Raw genomic sequence first — 24,549 nt, 5'->3', positions numbered from 1 at the left:
GTCTTAAATCTCTGGCTTTCTGTTATGACTTATTGGTAGGGATCAGGACAGCATTCTGCCCACCACATCAGTTATACCCCGGTCCTAGTAAGTGGCAGGTGTTGCAGATGCATCAAAGCAGGGAAGACTGCTCAGCCACCATAGTTGGTATGGTACTTGCTATATACAATGATTGGCTTTTATTGCCACCATGATATAAACCTAGTCACCTGGAAAGAAAGAACCTTATTCCCTCTTTCTTGAGGGTTCATCCCCACCAGATATGAGCCTGTGCCTTTCCGCATTGTACTCTTGAAGCTAGGAGTTAGCTTGAGCCTCAACCCACCTTACATCTTATTATTCCAAGACCAGAGTTGTTTTGCTAGGCATGGCAAAAGACACAGGAGTCCCAGCACTTAGGAAGCTGAGGCAGAAGGATTCCCCAAAGCTATGGGGACCCTGTCTCAAAACAGGCAAACAAACAAAAATAAGCCCCTAGACCTGTACAGCGACAATGAAAATGGATTGAGATTCCTTACAGCAGAGACCCTGCTTCTCCACAGAGCACACGCTTTGGGGAGAGACTGCTGCATGTGTAACTGGGCAAGGAACTTGGATTATTTAAATTTATTTAAAAGTAAAAACTGGGAGGTGGTGACGCACACCTTTAGTCTCAGCACTTGGGAGGCAGAGCCAGGTGGATCTCTAAGTATGAGGTCAGCCTGGGCTACAGAGTGAGTTCTAGGGCAACCAGGGCTACATAGAGAAACCCTGTTTCAAAAAGAAACAATAAACAAAAAAATACAAAACAAAACAAACAAAACCCAAAACATCTATTTTATGGACACAGTAGCTCACACATGTCTGTAATTCAAGTACTTGGAAGGCAGGGGCAGAAGGATCCTGAGTTCAAGGCCAGCCCAGTTTACACAACAAGACCCCACTATGTAACCTGGCTGAACTTTACCCACCGGGTTCAAATTATCCTCCTCCTTCAACCTCTTGAGCAGTTGGGACCACGGTCCTGTACCACTGTCCCCAGCTAATGCAATGTTTATAAACCTTGTATTCAGTTGCCAAGGTTACAGAGTGAGCAACAGCAGTGTTGAGTCTCATTAGAGAGTCCCGAGATGATCAGTGAGCTTTACCACTGACCCCGTGACCAACAAGAGTCACCCCTAACTTCCCCAGCTCAGTTGAAGGCCTGCTTCTATTTCATCTGTGGGCTTCAGCTCTGACCCATCCAGAGCTCAGCCTGATGGGATTGGCCTCTGGTGAGCTTTCAAGGCTCAGGTCCTTGCAGTACCTTGGCACTTATGTGATGGGCCCTGCCCTCAATCAGCCGGCATTGTTTACCCATGTGCGGCTATTTCCTGGGGATCGGAACATCTCCTCCTGGAGGGAGGCTGCAATGTGCAGAAGGTGAATGGAACACACAAGACTCCCAAGGCCCTACCTCAAAGCAACATGAGTAAGGATCTCAGGAGCTGGAAGATTATCCAGCAAGTCATGCAAAGATCTCCAGGGACACAGTCTTAATGAGTCTTGAGTTGATCAGTGACGCAACTCCCTTTGAGCCAGGCATGCTTCTCCTGCAGGTAACCCCTTACCCACAATTCTGTTAGTGAGCCCAGTAAACTCACTGGTCGCTAAACTAGATGTGTGGGACCCATTAGGGGCAAATGGATATGTGCCCGTGTCCATCTGTCCAGGGAAAACCACCCAGCACCCATGCACCCCTGGGTCATGCTGACAGATGGGTGTTTCTGACTTCACAGACTGACTGACCCGCTCTCCGGTGCGCATGGCATGCACACACACAAGCATACACGCTACACACTCCAGCACACAGAGCCAGAGAAAGACACTGTTGAGCCAGAGGGACCGGTTTTATTAGATTCCAGCAAGACTATACAGCACGGTTTCATGCAGAATAAATATATGTCTTTGCCTCCCCAGGAGGGGAGCTCTTCCATGGCCTGCTCCTTCATGGCATTTCAGGGGAATCAAGGGGATCCCTCAAAATATTCTGCATGGGGAATGGTTGGGATCATGACTGGGGGTGAAGGTGACACCGTGGACAGCTGAGGGCCTCTGGGACTTTGAATCTTCAGAGGGTCAGGGGCCGCAGGACCTTGGTCCTTTGTTGGGGCTGGCACCAGGGGATCCTGACCCTTCAGAGGTACTGGGAAAAGAGGGTCTTGATTCTTTACAGGACCAAGGACCACAGGGCTTTGATTCTTTGGAGGTTCTGGGACCATGGGACCTTGATCCTTGGCTAGTGTTGGGATAATGGGGTCTTGGCTCTTCACCGGCTCAGGGGTCACTGGATCTTGGCTCTTTACAGGTGTTATGAACACGGAATCATAGCCCTTCATCTGCCCGGGGACCACGGTATCTGTACCTATACCTTTGACTGGCTCTGGGTCAGCTAAGCCTTGCTTCTTCATGGACTCAGAGACCACAGGGGCTTCATTCTTCAAAGGCGCCGTGACTGTGGCATTCTGGTCCTTCCTACGCTCGGGGACCACGGGAGTTCCCTCTTTCCCAGGTTCGGGGGCCACAGGACCGGTGTCCTTGAGAAGTGCTGGTGTTGAGGAGCTTTGATCCTTCGCTCCGGCTGGAACCACGGGCCTCTGATTCTTTAGCGGCTCCGGCAGCAACGGGCTTTGGGCTTCGGCTGGTGCTAAGATGACAGAATCTTTGTTCTTTAAAGGCTCGGATGCCACCTGGTCTTGATCCTTGACTGGTGCTGGGGCCACCGGACCCAGATCCTTCATGGGCCCTGGGAGTACAGCACCTTGATCCTTTCGAGGGCCCAGGAGTGGAGGGCCTTGATCCTTTATGGACCCGGGGGCCACGGGACCGTGATCCTTTGACAGTTCTGGCACCATGGGGCCTTGGTCCTTCAGCGGCTCTTGGACCACAGGACCTTGGCCTTTCGAAAGCCCTGGGACCACAGGACCTTGATCCTTGTGGGGTTCTTTGGCTACAGGACCTTGATTCTGTGCATCACTGGCGGGTTGGACTCGGCTCCTGCAAAGGAGAGAGAGGACGTCACTGAGGGTCAAGCATCGGCCAGGGAGAGGGCAGAACACAGATTGCCTGATGAGACTCGGCCTCGTAGGGCCTCGGCAGGGTAGCTCTTAGTGGAGAATCAAGAGGAAGTCAGACTTCTGCATCCAGAGTGGGTGCAGGGTGGGAGGAAGGGCAGCCCAGGGAGTCAGTTGTTCAGTGTGTTTGCCAATTGATTATAACCTGCATGTGGCAGAGGGCACGGTGCCTGGGAGACAGCAGCAGTAATGCCCACAGAAGGTCCCCCCAACCCATACTCCATCCAGCCCTACTTCTTCCTATACTTCCGGGTCCATCCTTGGAGCCTCATCTTAACTATCTGCTCAATGCTTATGGAGACCCAACGGCTTTGTCATTTTCCTAGTCTTTTCCAAGGTTCCTTTCCTCTCCTGACTCTATTAAGGGGTGGTTACTGGCAAGGACAAGGGTCTATGGCATATCAGGAAAGGGTGGTTAAGAATATCCTTCTTACCACCCCCCCCACACACACACAAGAGAAAGAGTATTTAATCATTCATGTTTAGAATAGTCTGCACATGGTAATAATAAAAATGAATTGTTTAAAATATAGCTGCTCAGCTCTCTGCATGCAGTGTACCCCACATTGCCTGCACCACTCCCCACACCAGCCTTCAGTAGACAACTAGGGGCTCCCCACCCAGGTCCCTGGTACCCTTTCTCTATCGGCACTTCCACTCCCTCCCCAGACTCTTGAATTCATTGGTTCTAGGGCTCCTGGGATTATCCCACAAATCCAAGTGCCCAAAACCCTCTCCAAAGCCTTCCTGAGATACTTGCCCTATGTGACTACCATCTCCCACCCATCCCTCGGTCCACGCTCATTGCAGAGCGCATGCGTGAACGCCGCCACCTGAGGGCAAACATCACCAACTCAGACCTGGCCATTCTGGAGCCTTCTGATCTACACCGCACACACCTTCTTCGTAGGCCAGGCTGAAAGACGCCGCTCAAGACTGGCATTGATCAGCCTGTATCACAAACCCTTGCACACCCAGGCACATTCCACCTGCCAAATTACTTCTTCCTACGGCTCATGCCGGCGAGACAGAAGCCCTCTGAAACACACGGGTGTGAGACACACCCTGCTTGTTCAGCTCAGAAGCTGAGGTCTGGAGACAGCAGGTGAAGAGGAGGTGTGGTACTGGCAGGAACTAGATCCTAGATCTTTCTGCTTCTGGGGTCTGGGTGCTTTCTCTCCGAGGGCCTGGCTCACAGCAGTCTTTAATATAAGACACTTCTTGGTTATTATTCATTTATACTTCATAACAACAAAATCTGTAAGGTTAGACCCAAGTTAGCATTTTAATAGACCCTGACAGGTTATATATATATATATATATATATATATATATATATATATATATATAATGTCTCTGTGTGCATGTGTGTGGGGTGTGTTTTGCTGTGTACATGTCTGTGTATCACACGTGTGTCATACCCAAGGATGCCAGAAGAGGGCGTCAGATTTCCTGGAACTGGAGTTGCGGATGGGTGCGAGCCACCTTGGAGGTGTTGGAAATCTAACGTGGCTCCGCCCGAAGAGCAACAGATGTTTTAACTGCTGAGTCAGCTCTGCAGGCCCCCTAGTCAGATTTCTCTTATTTTGTTTCCCTTTTCTTTTTGGTGCTGCAGGACTGGGGCTGGAACTCAGGGCTTTTGGTCCTATAGAGTAAGTGCTGGGTGTACCACTGAGCCACATCCCTGGGGATGACTTTGAACTTCTGCCTCCTGCCTCTACCACTAGAATGTTAGGATCACCGGGGCGCTGCATTTTGTTTTGTTTGTTTTGTTTCCATACAGTTCGAGCACTGAACTAGGCAAGTACTCTACCCCCTAATATTTTGCTAGCCCTTCCCTATGTCAGGATATTTTCTCAGCTGATTACAGTTTAACTCTATGGGCCTCCGGCTTCTCCTCTATTCATTGTTTGTACTGATATTAATGCAGGAATATGTAATGATTGGCAGGCAGGGACACAGAGTGTTTGAACCATGGTTGGCATCGGGCAGTTGTACGAGTCTCTATTTAATTAGAAGCAAAACACCACATATCCCGCTTATTTTTGCTCCACAGTGCAGCTCTCTGCTGTGTTTAGGATCTCAGGTTGCCTGGGAATGGCTGTCTCAGCAGATTGCACAGTTATGATGTAAGTAGCCTGTCTATCCTCTCCCCGTTGCTATCATTGAACAATACAGAGGCAAGAGAAGGCCACTTCAGCCTTCTGGCTCAGCGCCACACGGAGCCTAGTTGCCCTGGCCAGGTTGTCACCGTAGAAGCTAAGAGTATGTAAGCAGAAAGCAAGGCAGGGCTGTGAGAGGGTGCAGAATCCAAACGGGCACTAACGACCCTCCAGCATCAAAGAACTTAGAAGGGACCCAAGCAGGAACCCTGTTAGATTTGTCTCTTCAGATCTTTGGGTGACCTGGGTGCCATGTTAAGGAAGCTCAGGAAGAGCGGCCAGGCCAAACTCAGGACCTCCGCTGCAGCCTCTAGCCCATCGACGGGGCATTAGCGCCCCCTGCTGACGCAAAGTTTATAAACAAGGGCAGCCCTCAAGCCTGGGTGCTTGCAGCCTTGGCTCTAAGCCTGAACCTTCTCTGCCATGCTTCATCAATACGGCTCTAACCCCATATTGATCTGTCAGTAAACCCTTACCTTAGTAGTTAAATCTTCTTAATCATGAGTTTTAGGATTAAGATTAGAAATGGTGGCCAGCAAGATAGCCTACTTCCAAGCGTAACACTCCCTTTATTTTCCCGAACCCACATAACGGAAAGAACCAACTTCTACAAGTCCATTCTCTGACTGACTCGTGTGCATGTGCATTTGTCCATATACATGCATGCGCACACCCACATAAATAAATGTAATTATAACTTTTTTTAAAAGATAAAAAGGGGCTGGAAAGGTGGCTCAGAGGTTAAGAGCATTTTCCGCTCTTCCAGAGGATCTGAGTTCAGTTCCTAGCACCCACGTGGTGGCTCACAACTGACTGTAACTCCAGTTGCAGGGGATAGGAAACCTCTTCTGATTTCAGTAGACTCCTGCATGCATGCACAGAATACACTCAGACAGACACACATACACACGCACACACACTCAGACACACACACAGACACACACACTCAGACACACACATACACACACACACACACACACACTCAGACACATACACACACACTCAGACACACACACAGTCACACACACTGCATGTTTTTAAAAGACTAGAAAGGAGCCGGGCGGTGGTGGTGCACACCTTTAATCCCAGCACTCGGGAGGCAGAGGCAGGCGGATCTTTGTGAGTTTGAGGCCAGCCTGGTCTACAAGAGCTAGTTCCAGGACAGGATCCAAAGCTACAGAGAAACCCTGTCTCGAAAAACCAAAAAAGACTCCATTGGAGAAATGAGCTAAATAAACTCAAAATATGCCTCTCTTCTTTTTAGTTCGAAAGTTCAAGTTAGTTTGGTGAATTAGACCATCTAAAATTAGCTTATTACTCCAATATAAAGCATGTAATTAAATAACTAAGTTGCACTTATAAATTATTTGATTTTTTTCTTACGTAATTTTTGCAAATTCAGTCAAGACACAAATAATTTAAAAAATTCTGGGGAATTGGGGCTGTCCCTCAGTGGGTTCCATCTGAGAACCGTATAAACTAGACACGGAAGCCAGGCCTGAGTCCCATCACTTGGTAGGAGGAGGAGGGGTGGCAGGAGGACCATGAGTTCATGGTTATCCTGACTGCATTAAAAGTTGGAGGCTAACCTGGGCTTTATGAAACCTATCTCAAAACACAGACCCAAAACCACCTTCTGGCTTATGACACTTGTAAGGAAAACCCAAGCATGTGTCTCTGGCAATTTATCAGAATTAAAATCTGGGAATGAAAGCGGCTCTGGGGAATGAGTCATCCGATCAGCCCGTGGGACAGTGAGCAACACTGGGTCTTTCGGATACACAGCCCAACAGTAGGATGCTGTTTTCCTCCTATTGGCAAGAGGCAAAAACAAACTTCTGTGCTGTACCTCAGCACTTCTGGTGAGTGCCACATAAGAACCGGACAATGCCAGGTGTGGTGGTGGGGCACGCCTTTAATCCCAGCATTCGGGAGGCAGAGCCAGGCGGATCTCTGTGAGTTCGAGGCCAGCCTGGTCTACACAGCGAGTGCCAGGTCAGGCTCCAAAGCTACACATAGAAACCGTGTCTCAAAATAAAATAATACATAAATAAATAAAAGCAGCTATATGCATTTAAACATTTGAATGGCTGCCACTCCCTCCCCTCTCCTGCCCGTGAGTCCCACTCCTTCCCATTTTCCAGCTTTCACACTAGCTAGACCTCCCCTCCCCCACAACGGTCCCTTCCCTCTTCACCCTGCTCCCATTTCTCAGCTCACTGCAGCTGCCCTAGAGAACCTGCCCTGACCCCAGTCATGGCTCCAGGGAGCCCACCAGCTCTCTCCAACCCTTCCTATGCCATCTGGATATGTCCAGAGGGCGGGGACCAGTGTTTGCTCACAATTGTATCTTCTGCATTTTACACATCATATCGCCCACGGACAGGACCAAACTATAGGGCTGAGTGTTTGCCAGTGAATGCATGGACAGGAATCTTTTCTGCATTGGGCTCTCTTATTTCAAATGAATATTTCAAGGCTGTGTGAGACACGGAGTCTCAGATGCCGCACTCTCTGCCTCTCGTTTCCATGGAGACAGTTGGTGCCTCTAGAGTCCAGGGACACTGGATCCATTCTCCCAGAATCTGGGCATGAATGTGGGTGTGCCTGTTGTCCCAGCAATTGGGAGGCTGAGGCAGGAGGGTTGCTGTGAGTTCAAAGTCATTCGAGGATATGTATTAGGACAGCTTGGGTCACAGTGAAATCTTGTCTCAAAAAACAAACTAAAAACTTCACCAAACCAAACAAGTAACAAACTCTCTCTCCCTTTCTCTCTCTCTCTCTCTCTCTCTCTCTCTCTCTCTCTCTCTCTCCACACACACACACACACACACACACACTCCAAAAACACAGAATCTAGAAATCAGGCTACTGAGTTTTACCCTGCACAGCACTAGCTGCCACTGGTTCCTGGTCTCCCTCCCTCCCTCTGCCGCTCCAAAAGTCTAATCCTTTTTCTTTCTAGACTTCCTCCTGTTGTATCAGTGATGGGCGAAGTGCCTGATGGCATAGAGTCCTGTCCAGAAAAAAACGGGAGAAAGAAAAAGACCTTTGCTAACCGAGCAATAGCCGTGTGCCAGCTTTCATGTAATGTAAGAACCAAACTCCAGAGGTCAGCATGTATGAGCTGGCTCAAGACCAGAAGAGCCGGGCTCAAATGCTGACCCAGCTCCTTCCTAGCCATGGGCGGAGGTCATGGGCACTTAATTCTCTCAGCCTTGCTCTCCTAATCTATAAAAGGGGATTGGCTGGTAGGCTGCTCACAGAGACGCCCAGAGCACAGGTTGAGTGCTCAAATATTATCCTCCAGCACCTTGGTGAGTGGGGAGAATTGGACACAGTTGGAGCAAAGGACTTGAAGGGTCGGGGCCAGGTCAACCATGCCACAGCACCCTGCAGTGGCTGGGCAGCAGACAGACTGATACCATGGCTTTGTCTTTTCACTGCCTGCTCTGCGGGTCCCCACAGACACGCTCGTGTTCCTGGGTACAACAGTTACAAACTCAGAGATGGGAAATGCAGCCCCGGAGGGGCCTTGCCAGGGAGACTACCTTTGGAAGGCTCCTTATTCTCAGGAAGACTCCATGGAGATGGAGAGGGCTCTCCTACTCTCTCTCTGCCAGGACATGGTGGGAGCCTCTGCTTTGGTAATCTCCGTGTCGTTTGGCAACTGTTCTTCCTCTCCTGCTAGACTGTGGGCTCTGCTTTATCCTCCTTTCAGGGTATCTAGCAGAGTGTCTGGCAGACACGGTAGGACAATAGCTGGGGGGTGACCTTTTCTCTTTGTCCTCTGATCAGCCCCAGACATAGGCTCAGAACACAGCATCGCTACCAGTGAACAGGAACCACACCAGCCCTGCCTGGTCCTAACCCTGATTGGCCTGCATCTTTTCAAACAGACTCAACGTTCTCTCTAGGCTCAAAGACATGACTTTGCTGGGAAGCCTTCCCTCTCTGTTCCATGAAAACACAGCTCACACAGCCAGACTAGAGATACCCGGGGCCATCAGACCTCCTGACTCCCCGCTGGCATATTCCTGGTCCTCACTGCCTTTAGTGCTCAGTTATAGGTCTATAGCCCTTGGTGACCCAATCCATGCCTTGGTATCTCAGTGGTTAGACCTGGACAGTCACTTGGGTTTGACACTTGGGACCACCACACTGCCTACCCCAGAAGGGACAACAGTCATGTCCCTGCCCCCAGCTTACACCCCATAGCCAAGAACTCAGCTGCCCTCACCCTCCAGACCACTGTCCTGCATGGGTCTCAGTCAGCTCCCACCACTCAGGGCCAAAGCTCAGAATGGAAAGCTAGGCTACAGACATGGCCTCCAGATAGAACACACCCCTGCCATATGGCCATCCTGCTCTCCTTGCTTGCCCTGCTAGGAGATCCTCCTCAGGTGAAGATTCAGTTCTATGGCTGCTTCCCCAGTAGAACTATCTCTGAGTCCCACTCCGTGCCCTCAGTCCCCCGCAGCTGCCCTTCCCAGTGGGCGATAGTGAGGCTGTAGCTGTCTCCAGAGTGGGCCCTCTATGGGTGCTGATGATGCTTGCTGCTCCCCTCCCTTCCTGCTTTCCCTCCCTCCTTCCTTCCTCTAACATTCCACACATGCCTACTGAGTGTGTGGCCACTGGATATAGTTGGGAACCAGGGAGCTGCGGCGCGGGCTGGCACTCAAGAGAACTGGCATCTTAAATGAGGAGCTAAACCTAACTTGCATGAGATCAAATCCTAACGACCACGCGAATAAGACGTACATCTTCCTAGCTATGCTCGCCTCAGGATCTCTGGTTCTCTTCACCCTGATATCTCAGTTAGAGAATCTTCCATACGACACAGGCTTTGGTTTTCAAACAACGCACAGGCACTGCATCTTGGGATTCCAGAAGAAGAAAGGAGGCTTGGAAGGGAAGTACAAGCTGCCTAGTGTTGCGCAGACAGAACAAGCAATGCCAAGACTCCATGGCTCGCTCCTCTCTTCACACATAGAGACCCAAATGCATGCATAGCCTCAGAACCAGGTTTGGCTTGTGCTGTCCCTGACTCGTCCTGGCTGGCACTGAAGACCTCTGCAGGTCCCAGCTCTGAGTCCCAGCTTCATCTCCCGAGAAAGACATCTTCTAGAACAGTTCCTAGCAAGTGCCAACTCAGTGGCCCATCTTCCCAGCCCTTCCTGAATCCACCACACCAGATCATGCCATCCCCACGTTTGCTTCCAACTGGCAACGCACCCTTACAGAGAAAACAGCTCCAGGAAGCAGCAGCTTCCTAGCCCAAGGGCCAGCCCTGTTGGCACCATAAGCCCTACCTGAGCACAGTAGCCGTGGGGACACCAGTCGGACAGAGTTCACCCATGGTGGCTCAACACATGGCAGAGCAGCTGGAATCACAGGTAGGAAGGGAGATGCTGCATCCACAAGGCTTACCCCCAGGGGAGTGCCCCCACCCTCCCTGTTTGGCTGAGAATCTGAGGCCTCCGTGTGGAAGGCCACTGTAGTCCCTGAGAAGGGGATGAGAGGGGGCAGGCTGCTTACAGGAGGATGCAGGTGTTCTGCCATAGCAGGAATCTGGGCTGCATCCAAAAGTTGGACCCAGATGAGCTGCAGTGTCAACCACTGACTTCAAACCCAGGCTCACACTCAGTTGTGGGATTTTTATCATTTAATCAACCGAGTTTTCATCTCTTTATCTGAAAAGAACCTTATTATGGGCACAAGTGGTGTAAGAGCCAAATCAGTGTTCGTTTCTGTTCCTTTTCTGTGGGCTGAACCAGCTCTGCAACTTGCAAAAGCCAGAGTCTCGGGGCAGATTCCTGGTTCCCAGGGCCCTCTAGAACTGTGGGCCTCCTTCTCTCCTTGTGAGCATGAGTTTCTAAAGTCAGGATAAGTGGCTAAATTGCCCTACAAATGTATTTACTCATTTATTTAAAAACCATTAAACATCTTTTCTAGATTTGACTTTCTAAGAATGGAATAAATTCCCAGTTGTATAAATAAGAAGTATTATAAAAAGCATATTTGGTCGTGTTAACTCTAAGAAGGCAAAGTCAAGGGCAGGGTTGATCCTCTGAATGGGTTGCCAAGAACCTGATAACCCTGTTAATGACACTTTAAAAAAAATATAACGCATGGGACCAAGGGAGGCGGCCAGACAACAGTGGCTCAGCTCTTACCTAACTCCGCACTTTTGGGAACTTACAGATCAATATTTTAGTGCTCTCCGCCACAAGGTAAAGCAAAGGATCTTCAGCAATTAATCAAAGTCCGTTCCTGGTGTTTAGAGAGGATCGATATAAAAGAACTTATAATTGTAAAATTGGAATCTGTACGGGTGGTTTATGGAGGCGCTCAGAGAGGAGGGCATCCATGAAGGGCTGGAGAGGGTGGGGCTGTGAGAGCCGTCTCTAGATAGTACGGATCTCAGTCTCGCTGTGGAGAGAGTGGCTTTCCCTCAAGTGGCTGCAGCTGTGTCTCAAAGCGGGCAGAGGGAAGTGGTAGGCAGCAAAGCAGCGGGAATCGATCTATTGCCAAAGGCGGCCTTTCCGTTCAGCTACTCACAATAAAAGGGGGCAGAGGTGAACAGATACCTAGCTATCAGCACTCTTCCTGACTGCTACCTCCAAGCTCTGGCACCAAACAGATTCCAGCACCATACTATTCCTGGCCTGCCCGACTTGCACTTCCTGAGGGTGAGCAGGGCAGACTAGTATTGCCATCTCTTTGGAGCTTTATGAAATTCTGAGACTCGGTCCTGTCACACCGCTAGCAGATGGCAGAGCTTTGATTTAAGACCAGGACGGCTCGCTCGAACTGTGAGCCACCTGGGGAGTGGAGGGAGGACACGTTTCTGTTACGCCAAAGATAAGGGTCCTGCAGGGAGTGGGACAAGGTCATCTCTCAAGATTACTCTGTCTGAGAGCTCCTGGTTTTATGAAATCACAAAATGTGCATGAAAATGCATAGAAAGGGGGGCTGGCTACATCAAGTGCCAGGGGCTGGTGACCCAAACAGAGGCCATCATAAAAATAGCTGCTCTCAGCTTTGTTGTTGCTGTGACGTGTGTGTCTCCGCCATTCCTTTCTTAAGAGCAGGGGCAGTTATCCAGCAGAATAAAGAAGCCTTGTGGAGGCACCATGGCGAATGTGGGGCGCACAGTGATTATGGTCACTCACCCACCCACTCACTCAGAAAACACTTCAGACATTTACACATTCTCAGTGGTAGACATGGGGCAAGGACATAGATGACAGAGGAGCTGACCCTTCCCCTGGAGAAGCACAATCCAATGGGGGCGGGGCGGGACACACACATGTATGAGCCCATGACACAGGACATTTGATGAGTTCCGTGATGAAGATACACACAGGGGGCATCTTACCCAGCCTGGAGGGTGCAGGCAAGGCATCCTGGAGCGGTCCCCTGAGCCGAGTCTCGAAGGATGAGTTAGCCAGGTGAGAAGCAGGAGAAGGGCATTCTGGGTAGGAGGGACAGCGTGGGGAAGGCATGGAGGTGAGAAGCAGCGTGGTGATTGAGGAGCTTCCGCAGGCCGTGGGAGCCGGAGCCGATGGCTTCAAGCAGGGGTGACATGATCAGGCTTGCAAGCCTCAAGAACCCTCCAGCAGCACCAGCCCCGCAGCAGTGGCAACAATTTACTTTTCTGCGTGCTTGAAATATCCTTGGCCCCAGCGAAGACGCCTAAGGCCGTCTGTGGAGACAGCTAAGTGTGATGCCTAGTGGGCAAGTGGCCAAAGCCACTCACACGAGGACAGAGACAGACATTTCAGCTCGACTCCAGGGTTGGAAATAAAAACACCAAGGAGTGGCCTCCAGTCTGCAGTAGCAGATGCCGGATGCCTGTTTTATCTTGGCTCCTCCGATACCAAATGTGTTGCTTAGGAACGGAATATCCTCTGGATTCGTCCCACAGTTGGTAACAGGAGTGCGAAGACCTGGTCCAATTCTGATTTTCTCCAGTTTGCATCAGATCCCAATATCTAGAGAGAGTGCTGGGCAAGCTCGCTGGAGGGCTTGCAATGGCCCAGCCACAGTGCAGTTTCCAGTGCTTTAGGTGTAATTTTCCTCAAGGGTCCCATTTGTTGGGAACCTGATTCACCCCAGCAAGCCCTAAGCTTCCTGTTTTTCAGGCTGGGCCAACCCGGCCAGGGCCTTCCCCTAGGAGCTTCCTACCTCTTCTGTTGTTACCTGCCTCGTGGCACTCATAGGAAGAAGGCTTTGTCTGAAGTAGAAAACGTTTGGACGCTATTTGGTCCACGGACTCCAAAGAATCCAGTAGCTGGAATTCTTCCAAAGCAGTTGTTTTTGAAGTGCCCTTGAAACCACCATGAGGTGCTGCTGGGGTCCATGGCCTTAGTGAGATGGGACTGATGTTGATTGCAACTGCACTAAATGTATATGTATTTGAAGCAAGAACTGAAACATATTTCTAACTAATTTGGCAATGGTGGCCTGTTCTAAAACTGCATGTGTGGTTTAGCTGTTGGTTGTCTTGGAGAGTGATATGAGTAAGACGCGTAGATACATCACTGACGCATAGATACGTCACTGACGTGTAGATACGTCACTGACGCGTAGATACGTCACTGACGCGTAGATACGTCACTGACGCGTAGATACGTCACTGATGTGTAGATATGTCACTGACGTGTAGATTCATGCGCTGGGCCCTGGGCAGCAGCAGGAGCCACAGGTGTGTGTGGCTGAACCGGCTCACTTGGCGGCACAGATCAAGCCTGTCAGGCCATCCTCCTGGCCACCTCCTCCCTGGGGACAGTTCCTGACCCAGTCTGGTTCCGCGTGCATCTCTTCTCTCTCTGTCTGGGCTTCCTCTTGGTGTCCTGATGTGTGTCTGTAATTCTCCCTTTCTCTCCTTTGCCTCCATTTGCACCTCTGCCCTTCTCTGTTCCATCTCCCAGTCCTATATAGTCTCCCTTAACTGGGGGGAGAGGTAACTGACACATATGTCCGTCTTTATTTACTGAGCAGTTTCTGTGTATCCTGCCTCATATAAAATTGACGATGGGTGGAATCCACCCATCTTGAAAAGAAATAAATAGTGATTTAAAATATTAATACACAGATTGATTTTGACACTGTATTCCCAAGCTCAGAAGCAGGGCCACCCCAGGGCTCCTAAATAGAACGAGGAAGGACCTGTGGCTGTGGCATGGTGAGGCACAAAGCATGATGGCGGACGCATGCAGGGCATGGGTGCAACCTGGGCACGTGGAATGGAGCCCCCAGTTAGTAGCCACCCTTTCTACCACGGAATTCTGCACCCTCTGGCCTTTGCACCCCGCCCCTCCACACCTTCGCTTGGGCACATCCCCTCTGTTTGGCATGCCTTGGGTGTGTTCCCTTCTGTTCACCCGATCAGCACCTACCCATCTGCAGAGTCCTTTCTCATCCATGGAACCAGCTAGAACAGACTCCTCCTTCATGCCCACTGTGATCAGAGGGCTGGTCTCAGTCTCCTGGCTCCCCTAGCCCAGCATTGAGCCTGGCACACAACAGTATCCACTTGACACATGTTGGAGGGATCATGAAAGCAAAGCCTTTGTCTCCTGCTTTACCAGAAGGACAACAAAGTGAGCTAATGTGGTTTTCCACTGACCCCACCCCTTCCCCTCCCTGAATCTATGCCCTTGCCTTGACACCTGCCCCAGGTGCCCAGAGTACCTATATCCTGGCACCCTCCGTAGAGCCCTCCGACAGGAAACTTCCTACTATTTCCCACCCCCACAGGAAAATCCGTTCTCCACTTAAGCGTTCAAGTCCCCTGCTCCCTGGACCCTTGCCTTAGCCACTCTCGTGGCTGCTTTTTTAATCCCCATGTCAGGCACATGCACGACACAGTGAGCCAAGCTCTGGGTGCAACCTGTGACATGACTGTGAATTAAATGAGCAAGCGAAGGCGTCTCTGCCATCCCTGCAAGGGGAAAAGGCCCGGAGCAGCACTGCTGCTGGCCACAGGAAGGGAAGAGTTAGACGGCAGCTTCTCACCCCCGTGAGGCAGTGAGTGGCACAGGTGGTCACTGTTCCAGGAACATGGCATGAAATCGTTACACTACCTTGTTGGCCAGGGCACCTCCGGGTCCATCTTCGCCTTTCCCAACATTTAGCTCTGACTGCTTGCAATAAGTATCTGAGAGGCAATCTAAAAGAGGCAAGCTGCATTATGGAGACCCCGGGAAAACTGCAGGGCACAGCTCATCTTGCACAAAGAGGCTCAGACGCCAAAGGTGTTTTCCTTTACCTACTCAGAGGGGCCTCACCAAGGAAATGCGATCGAGAAGGTGGTGTTCGTCTTTAGCATTTATTTATGACTGGAAAAAAACCTGTTGGTTTGCTTTCTGAGCAAGCACAGACCACAAGACGCCACAATCAATTGGCTATACATGAATTTTTTTTGTCATTCTTTAACTAACAGCAGGAATGAAATAGCACCAAGAGAGGTGTGCACTACGTGGTACATAGACAATCTGTGGTATGCAACAAAACCCGGGCCACAAAATCATAGACACTTCCTCTCTGCCTCAGTGACCCAGCTGGATGTCCAGGAGCTGGGGCTGGAGAAGGGAAACCTGGGCACAGCTTGGGGGAGTTTCGCAGGCGGGCCACGAAAAAAAAAGTCTCCGTGCCAGCCCTCTTGCCCGGGATGAGCAGGGAACAGTAGGGAAATGTACAGAATGAGGGACGGGCGTGGTCACTTGCGGAAAGGCAACGCCAAACACTGCTCGAGGAACCACAAGTCAGTGTTGCCCGGCGCGTTTGGGAGACAGAGCAAGGCCGACTGAGTTTGATTTGTAAACAGTAGAAATCGAAGGGAGTCTCTTGTCAGTGGAGTGAAACATTCAAGTGTCAAAGTGACTGCAAACAGTTTTCGTGGGTGTGTGTGTGAAAAAGAAGGGGACACTATCCAGGTCATCTAAACCCTCGGGCAGGGCAGGGTAAGAAATTCAGCCCCTAAGGCTCTGGGGTCCTTGTGGTCAGCTACGACAAACTACAGTGTGCACATCACCAACTCAACTCAAAGCACATGAGAGACAGTCATGCACCTGGAAGTGTCGCTATAGAGAGCTGTGTGCCCACCAAGCCTGGCACAGTACCCGACACAAGGTAGAACATGAACGGTGAACGGAGGCTCCCCTGTGCGTTGTAAACTCTTGACTTACTCGATCTACAAAACACACAGCTATTCTACAGGGAAATCAAAGTGTGGCTAGCAGCAGATCTGGCTGCTGCCAGGGTTTGAGAGCAGCGTGCGCTGGTGGCTACAGTTGGAGCTCTTCATAGAGTTCTCAGTAAACAGTAAGGTTGGCTAAGAGGTAGCCAGAAACAGTACGGAGCTTTAGGTATTTCTGGACAGGAATCAAGACCTGTGAGTCGTAGCAACGAGACTCCTCAATGTCTTCTCCCTTCTCTAGCCTCCCTCACAGTCCACGCCCTGAGACGGAAGAGACGGTGTCAGCTGATGCCATAGGCTTCTTTCTAGTCTGTTCTGTTGAATAACGAAGGCTTGCACAGCACCAGTGACTTAATTTACAAACGTGTCTCAACCAGCCCCAAAAGGTGCAAAGGAAACCTTCACTGTCAGCAGAGCAAAACTGAGCCGGAGCGCGGGAGCTCTGCCCTCCCAAACTATAAGGACCTGAAGGGACTTCTGAGGGGGACAGCCATGAGACCTTCCCTCTGAATCACTTTTACCACAAGAGAAAGCAAGCTGGGGTGCACCATCCCAGCTACTCAGAATGCTGAGCAAATATGGACTTCCAGGACAGGAGCAATCTATAGGCCACCAGAGCAGTTCTGGTGTTCCCTCATAAATAAGGAGGGTGGGTTTCTTTCATAACCACTCCCTAATTCCTACAACACAACTCTAGGGGGCTACAATCACACACAGGCAACACAGCAATACGGAGTACATGAGAGCTGATTCTAAGCTTCCAAAGGCGTAGATACTTGCTTGCTAAGCCCTTAGCAGGGCTCACCACCCAGACTCTGGCTGGATGCTCAGCGCGCTGGCCTCTCTGGGAAGCAGAGCAAGAGCTTGGGGCGGGAGGGGGCATCACTGTATTTGCTGCAATGTCTACACACCCCTCCTGCACGCCTTAGGAACGGAAAGTCACAACAAGTATGCTATATGCCGCCTGCACACCTGACTATTCTCTGCAACATCGGCAGCATGCTGAGGGCAAACAGGGGACGTGGGCTCCCACGGCTGGGAGCGTCCTCTACAACATCTACAGCATCCCAAACGCCCCAGCCAGTGGCCTATTACTTGATACACTATTCAAAGCCCACCAATAGGCACGAAACACAGGCATACACTCCTAACTGAGGGTTCCAAGAGAGGGTTACTTCTAGATAACAGACAGAATTCTATTTCATTGACAGTAAGGCCAAGGTTGGTTTGTTGTTCCTTTGTCTTGAACATGCTCACAAATTCTAGCTGTCGAAGCCCAAACTGGACTTGGGTAACATGTAAGCATCTAATGAACTTGAGAAGCAACATTTGCCTAAAGTCCAAAATCCGAACTGTGGAGGCACAGGGGAGGATGCCTTGCACAGGCACTTCCAGCTCCGCCAGGAGCCGCACTTGGCAGCAGGTGAAACCTGGCCCAACCCAGACCCACAGGGAGTTCATAGCCAGTGCACAATGTTTCCTGGTGTCCTGGGGACCCTTGGCTGGATGCTGTGCCACCCATAGGGAGAGGCAGTGGCCTCAGTCTGTGAAACATGATTCCTCCCAGAAAAAAAAAAAAAAAAAAAAAAAAAAAAAAAAAACAGCTGCAGGGCTCCTGTGACACTCGGAACCAAGGCAGATGGGAAGTCTCTAATTAATTTTGTGGCCTTTTTTTGTTTGTTGGTTTAGATAAGGGGGGCTGGGGGAGGGGGAGGAAAGTGCAGGGACATTTACTCTTTCGCCTCAGCCAGTTTATTGTTCATCTCTTTGCTCTGCTCCTTGTCGTCGGGCTTGGTGGCACTGGGGCCCTCTGCCGTCTTTTTCTTGGCGGCTTGGCCCGATACCGCCTGCTTGTCTTTGGCCTTCCTCAGGGGCTTATGGCTCGTTGAGGTCTTTTTTGGTTTGGAACTCTGAACACTAGGTTTCTCTACCTGCATGGGGAGACAGACAGACAGAACACACGTATAGAAACACAAAGAGCGGGGAGTGGGAGAGGGGTTTAGAGAAAGACATCGAAGCGTTAGCAACAGAATAACGATAGTGACAGGCAGAGTGAGGGCATGGTTTCCACGATGTCTGGGCACCTGGTTTCTGTCGTCTGAATCTGTAGGCATCCTGTAGCAACGCTGTCACCTCTCTGTCATTCTCCCCCAGAGCAGACCAGGTGGTGGGCTAGATAGCAGTTACAGAATCTATTGCCCCTCCTCATTGTAAGGCTGTGGCTCGCTCCCTCGCCTCAGGCCTGGGCATGCGGCTTGCTGTAGTCAGTGTGCAAGACACTGAGCATCTCAAGGAGGGGATACACGGTCATGTGGGCCCTAGACTGAAGGGGGCAGGTAGGCAGAGATACTCGATCATGTGGGCCCTAGACTGACTGAAGGGGGCAGGTATGCTTTCATAGAGATGAACCATAGTTGATCCCGGGGGAGCTGAGTACATCGGAACAACTGAGTGCCAGCCAGGCAATAGGCACGACCAGCCATGTGCTTATCTCTCATTGGATCTTGCCAGCTTCCCCAGGGCAATCACTCCAGTCTCCAGGCCCCTTCTCTGGATCTTGCCTCTCATTCTGAAGACACAGTCTTGCCTTTTCTTTCTCAGAAAACTCTGGAGTAACTGGGCTTGCTGGGTCAGTATGTTATACCTTGCTGACCATCCCTAATTTCCCCAATAACCTCTCCTCATTCACTAGGAATCTTCTCTCCTTCAATGCTAACCTATATCCTGGAGCTCATTTCATCTGTGGATGGACAGAGTTATTGATGGGTTTCCCAGGCTGGGCCATTCACTAACTGATTTGCTTGGATTGGGGTGGGGTATTCCAGGACCACGAAACATTCAGTGCTAAAACTAGACGCATTCCAGATACACTGGGTCGGTCTGTTGTCACCTTGGCTACAAGCTGGTCCTGGCATAATGGAAATGCCAGCTGAGTGCTAGACTTGAAGACCAAGTTGGAGAAAGGCCAGTTAGGCTCTGGAGTTATTATGGTAGCCAGCCATATTCTGCTATTGCACATGGGAAAGGTGTTTACGTGCCCAGCCCCATCTGGCCTGACTTACAGGAGTGGGCCTGTGAGCCCACCCTGCTAGCTCTGCCAGACACGCTTCTCCTGTTATCGAACTCATACTGAGATGAAGTTAGGTAGAGCAGTGTTAGCATAAAAACAAACAAACCCCAAATCCTCATTCAGAAACCGCTACTTCAGTGATGAATAACCAGGAACATCTCTTGCACTCAGTGTGTTGTGACACACTTGGCACTCTGTCGGGCGGCGCTGATGGCGGAAGGATGACGGAAGGATGTGTTTCAGAGACTGGGAGGGGAGGACCTTTCCAGGGTTGGAGCAGGGTGGAGAAGGAGCTGCAGGGCCAATGCCAGCTGCAAAACAGGCCAGGTAAGAAGCTGCAACCCTGGGCCAGCTGCTCAGAGGCTAGAGAAGGGCTCCTTTAGAACAAGGGGATTTGGCACCCAGGTGAGATTTTTCTGCTGTTTTTATCCTGCATTTCTCAAAAACAGAATCCGCTGAGCCAATTGTTAAGCTACTTTTATGTAATGCTCCTTTCCAATGTGCCCTTTGAACTTAACTGAGGTACCTGTTGAAGATGGCCCTGGGCCACTTGCTGAATAAGAAAGGCATGATTCATCAGGAGCTCTGGGGGAGGGGGCTAGCTAGAGCTTCCCTCCCCCTATTCTGCTTCCTCTCGGCTGTTCAGTAAGAGCTGTCTCACCTTCGGGGATTCCTTGAAAGGCTCGCTGTAGAGGCTTCGTATTCTTCTGCGCTCCATGGCCTTGTTATCAGCGGCAGTGGGCTTACTGGCCTCCCCTTTGAACTGGGCGCTGTAGCTGGTCTCGTGAACCATCTTGTCATCTGGGGGTTTGTACTGGGGCTTGGCTTTGATCGGTTTCACAGGCTTGATGTCTGTCCATGCTCTGAATTCGTTCCTGTGAGTCAAAGAAAGCAACAGTGATGAGAAACATCACAGGGCAGAGAAATGTACCCACCCCGCCACACACGAATCTGCTGAAGTAGGGCCGGGAGTCGGCACCACTGTCGCCACCAAGACCAACGGATTTCCTTCTCTCAGGACTGTCCCAGGTGTGGATCTCAGAGGAAGAGCTCAGGATCCTTCCCAGGCCTAGACTCCGGGGACCCAGGACAGTTATTCTCACCTTCAGGTCTTATACGCCCAGTCTCTAAAGAGGGCTGAGACACCCTGCCCCGTCCGCACTTTGGGAGCTCAGTGAGCATGGGATGCCTCATACGCAAGGCTAAAGAGCTTCGGACTCGGTGGAGACTGGTGCCCTGCAGCCTTGCAGCAAATACCAAGGCCTCCTTGCTGCTTGCTGTATGGTGGTGGAGATCAGCCCAGGGCCTGAGTATGAGAGGCAGGAGCCTCCAGCCCTTCTCTCCCCGCTTCTCATGGTGAGGAACCTTTGCTGTCCAGACTCTTCAGGGTGACCCCTCCCGTGCTTGCTTCTTATGATGCCAGACCAGCAGCAACCTGGTCGCTTTGGACGGGAATCTCAGTGATGTGCTTAGCGATGTGTCTTGGTGCAGAGTACGTCCCCACATCATTCGGAGAATAGCCAGGACTTGTGCTGGCTGTGTGTGGTTAGGATGGCCACCGTATGGGTGCAAATGGCTATTATTCTGTCCCTTGTGTGACACGTCCACCTCCCCCCATGAGTCATGGTTTCCTCTCATCTGACTGTTGTTTTTGTGGTTCTGGTACTGAACCTAAGGACTCCCGTGTGCTAGGCAGGCAGGTGCTCTCTAGCTCAACTATATTCCCAGCCCTCTTCTTAATTTTATCTCATTATATTGCCCAAGATTTGAATTTACTGTTGCTCAAGCTGGCTGTGAACTTGTATCCTGCCCCGCCTCCTCAGTAGCTGAGGTGACAGACCTGCACCCATTCAGCCTGGCTACTTGGCTCTTTCTAATCTGCCATAAGGATGGAAAGTAGGTGGCCCACGAAGTTCAAAACTGTAGGTGCTGAAGGCCCAAACAATCCCCCACTTTGAGGGCAGGAGCATCTGGGCAGCAGCTCAAGAGGCCTTAGTCTGTTGTCCCTTGGAGGGGGCGGGTGTTATAGACAGCTGTGCTTGGAAGAAGGGTTTAGTGTGGACGGTTGTGGAGCTGTGTTGGTCCAAGGCCTCTCTCACCCTCTGTGATTCCTTTCCTTAGGTCTCAGAGATGAGAACTGCAAACATGGAGGCCAGAGGACCGAGCATAGCGCTGTATGATGGAGCCCAGTGCGCTGGAGGCCAGAGGACCATGCACAGCGCTGTATGATGGAGCCCAGTGTGCTGGAGGCCAGGGGACCGAGCACAGTGCTGTATGATGGAGCCCAGTGCGCTGGAGGCCAGGGGACCATGCACAGCGCTGTATGATGGAGCCCAGTGCGCTGGAGGCCAGAGGACCATGCACAGCGCTGTATGATGGAGCCCAGTGTGTTGGAGGCCAGGGGACCGAGCACAGCGCTGTATGATGGAGCCCAGTGCGCTGGAGGCCAGGGGACCGAGCACAGCGCTGTACGTGAAGCCCTGTACGCCCATTTAGCTTCACCTATACCTGCTGATCAGCCCTCCTGCTTTGGGCCTTTGTTTTCTCGTTTGTAAGACGAGAGTATCTGGCTAGACTAGGTCCTGATGAGCTCCGACCTCCCCTGTTCATTACTGGAGCCACTTTCCATCTGCTCTCTGAATTTCTCTAGATAATCGGCTCCTCTGTGGAGAGACCACTGTCTCTGGGAGACCCTTGTCAGAGCTCCAGGCCCACCGTTCAGGTGCAGCCTGGAACTTCATCCGGACATCTCGTGGGCTCCTCCGGCTCAGCATTGCCGCACCGAGGTTCTGCGGTCTTCCCGCCATTTCCCTTCTCTTGGACTCCCACCCACAATCGTTCATTCACTCAGATATTTTTGCCCAGTGCCTGGGGAGATACCGAACACTGCAGAACTCAGACAAGTAAAAACAGATGCTGAACTTAAGTGCGTTAGGCAGAGGAATTTGAGGTTACTACAGGGCAAGACGGAGCCCTGAAAGAGGAGGGGGTAGGAGCATGGTGGAGCTTCTGCTCCAGCCTGGAAGCATGGGAGGTATCTGGACCAGAGTCAGAGAGGCATGGAGCTGGCCATCAACTCCATCAGGAGGAGGGAGGGAGAGGAGGGAGCAGGGAACAGTTCCAGGAAGATTGCACTGCTCACCCAGGTATTTCTACTATAACAATCATGGAGAGTCTACTGGCCATGCTAGGCTGAAGCTCTTCTCTGTAACACGACTTTGCCCAGAGTTTCAAGCCAACAATATAGCCAGATTTATTCTGGAAAAGAACTGAGGCAGAGGTGTGGGTGAGAGACAGTGGAGAGAAATGGCTACTGACGGCCCGGCAGGAGACAGCAGCAGACCAGAAAGGAATATAGAGACTGATCCAGAGAGAGGCGGGCGCAGGGACAGAGAAGGGACCCTGGGTCAGGGGCACAATGAACATGGGTTGTGGGAGGAGACCGGGAGATGCCAGGAGTCTGGCGTGTGGGTGGTTGTGTCCTCTTGTAGATGGGGAAACGAAGAGAGGAAGATAAGGAATGACAGTTGGGAGCTTCCTGTTCCTTCAGTGGCACCCCAGCCCCTGGGAGTCAAGGGTCTTTGGGGGTTTCTGTCTCCTCCCTCGCCACCTGCCTTAGTTTCACCCGGGTCCTCATGACCTGACTCCCACGTCAGCGTGGCGCTCCGTGCAGGTCAGTGCTGTTGGTCTAGGGTAGTGTGGAAGATTCTGGAGACTCCTCCCCCTCAGACAGAGCCCTGCCTGCGTGACAGACCTAGGATACAGGTCTGGATCTCCTGCTATCAACATGGTAAGATCCAGCCTCCTCAGCCACGAAGCTTCCAGAACCAGGCCTCAGGGACACAGCACAGCCCCTAAGCGCTGTTTCTTTGCCCCTCCAAGTGTCCTGGAAGCTTTTTGTGTTTCTTCACAGATCCTGTGGCTGGGGAGTCTCTTGATCAAGCTTGGGAAGCGGCCCTTTGAGAGAAGCTAGGTCACCCCCAATCTTTAACACCCTTGGTACATCAGATGAGCTTTTAAGAGAGCATCCCGTATCAGACCCAGCTGTAGCTCTAAGCCTAAACTCCATTTCCTGCGACCACTACTGAGCTCTCTTTAAACTTCTCTTCATGAGGCTCTTTGTGCTGGGAAGATTTACTGAGAAGAGGTCAGGCCAGGCCCCCAACTCTAATCACAGAGACAGTTTGCGGACTTGGGGGCAAGTTTCCTGGGCTTTGGGCAGCTGCTAGGTACATCCAGAGCAGTCACTAAAGTGTGGCTTCTGGGTTTGATCTGGTTTTCAGACACGTACAGAAGTCTGCCTTCAGCTCCTGTCTAGACTTATGCCCCCGCCTGCCCTCAGCACAGCCTTTCCCTGGACCAATGGATCACAGCATTGGAGTCCTGATGCCCCTCCCTGCTGCTGACTGGCTTGGTACACATCACACGTTAAGTCTTCCTCAGTTCTGTAGACTGGGACTGAACAGCTGTAGACACCACACAGGTTGTCACGGGAAAACTGTCACCTGCAAGCCAAGCTAAACACACAGACACTACTACTGAGCCTGAGCCAGAACAGAGAGGGGATCTCCAGAAAGAAATCCACAGGCTCGGTGCAATGGTGCCTTTAATCAGCACAATGGAGGCAGAGGTGGGCAGATCCGTGAGTTCAGGGCCACCCTGATCTACATAGTGAGTTCAAGGACAGCCGAGGCTACTAGTGAGAACCTGTCTCAGGAAGAAAGAAAGAGGAGGAAAAGGGGAGGAGGCATAGTCCTCTCAACTCTAGTCCTCTGGCCATTTGTGAAGACTGGCTCAATGCAGGCCGGCTCCTGTCAGAATCAGAAAGCCTGTGGTGGATAATTAGATAATAAATACATTTGGTTTTCATTAAAGTTGTTTATTTAAGAAAAATTATTTCCAGTGCTTTGTGTTCCAGGCTTGAGATCAGCTTCTGCCTCCCCAGCATTCTTATTAGATGGGGAAATGAAAACAGTCACAATCAGATACGTATTCAGCCATTGTTACATTTCTGACCTC

The 24,549-nt window shown here is 51.1% G+C and overlaps 1 protein-coding gene across 1 annotated transcript in view; it reads right to left on the bottom strand.

Annotated features, from left to right (window-relative positions):
• Positions 1-1,855: 1,855 nt before the first annotated feature.
• The window catches only part of LOC121458892 (microtubule-associated protein 6-like), a 61,939-nt gene continuing 39,245 nt past the window's right edge, over positions 1,856-24,549 (bottom strand). Inside the window, exons 2-4 of the mRNA XM_041668254.1 lie at positions 20,192-20,405; positions 18,195-18,391; positions 1,856-3,015 (exon numbers count right to left, since the gene is read on the bottom strand). Coding sequence (XP_041524188.1) covers positions 1,986-3,015; positions 18,195-18,391; positions 20,192-20,405 — 1,441 coding nt within the window. The 3' untranslated portion in view covers positions 1,856-1,985. The remainder of the gene's footprint in view (positions 3,016-18,194; positions 18,392-20,191; positions 20,406-24,549) is intronic.

This window comes from Microtus oregoni, unplaced genomic scaffold, assembly GCF_018167655.1.
Source record: "Microtus oregoni isolate MIOR12 unplaced genomic scaffold, Mior012 000018F_ref0000195, whole genome shotgun sequence".
Lineage (NCBI taxonomy): Eukaryota > Metazoa > Chordata > Mammalia > Rodentia > Cricetidae > Microtus > Microtus oregoni.
This window is presented reverse-complemented; position numbering and strand designations above follow the sequence as displayed.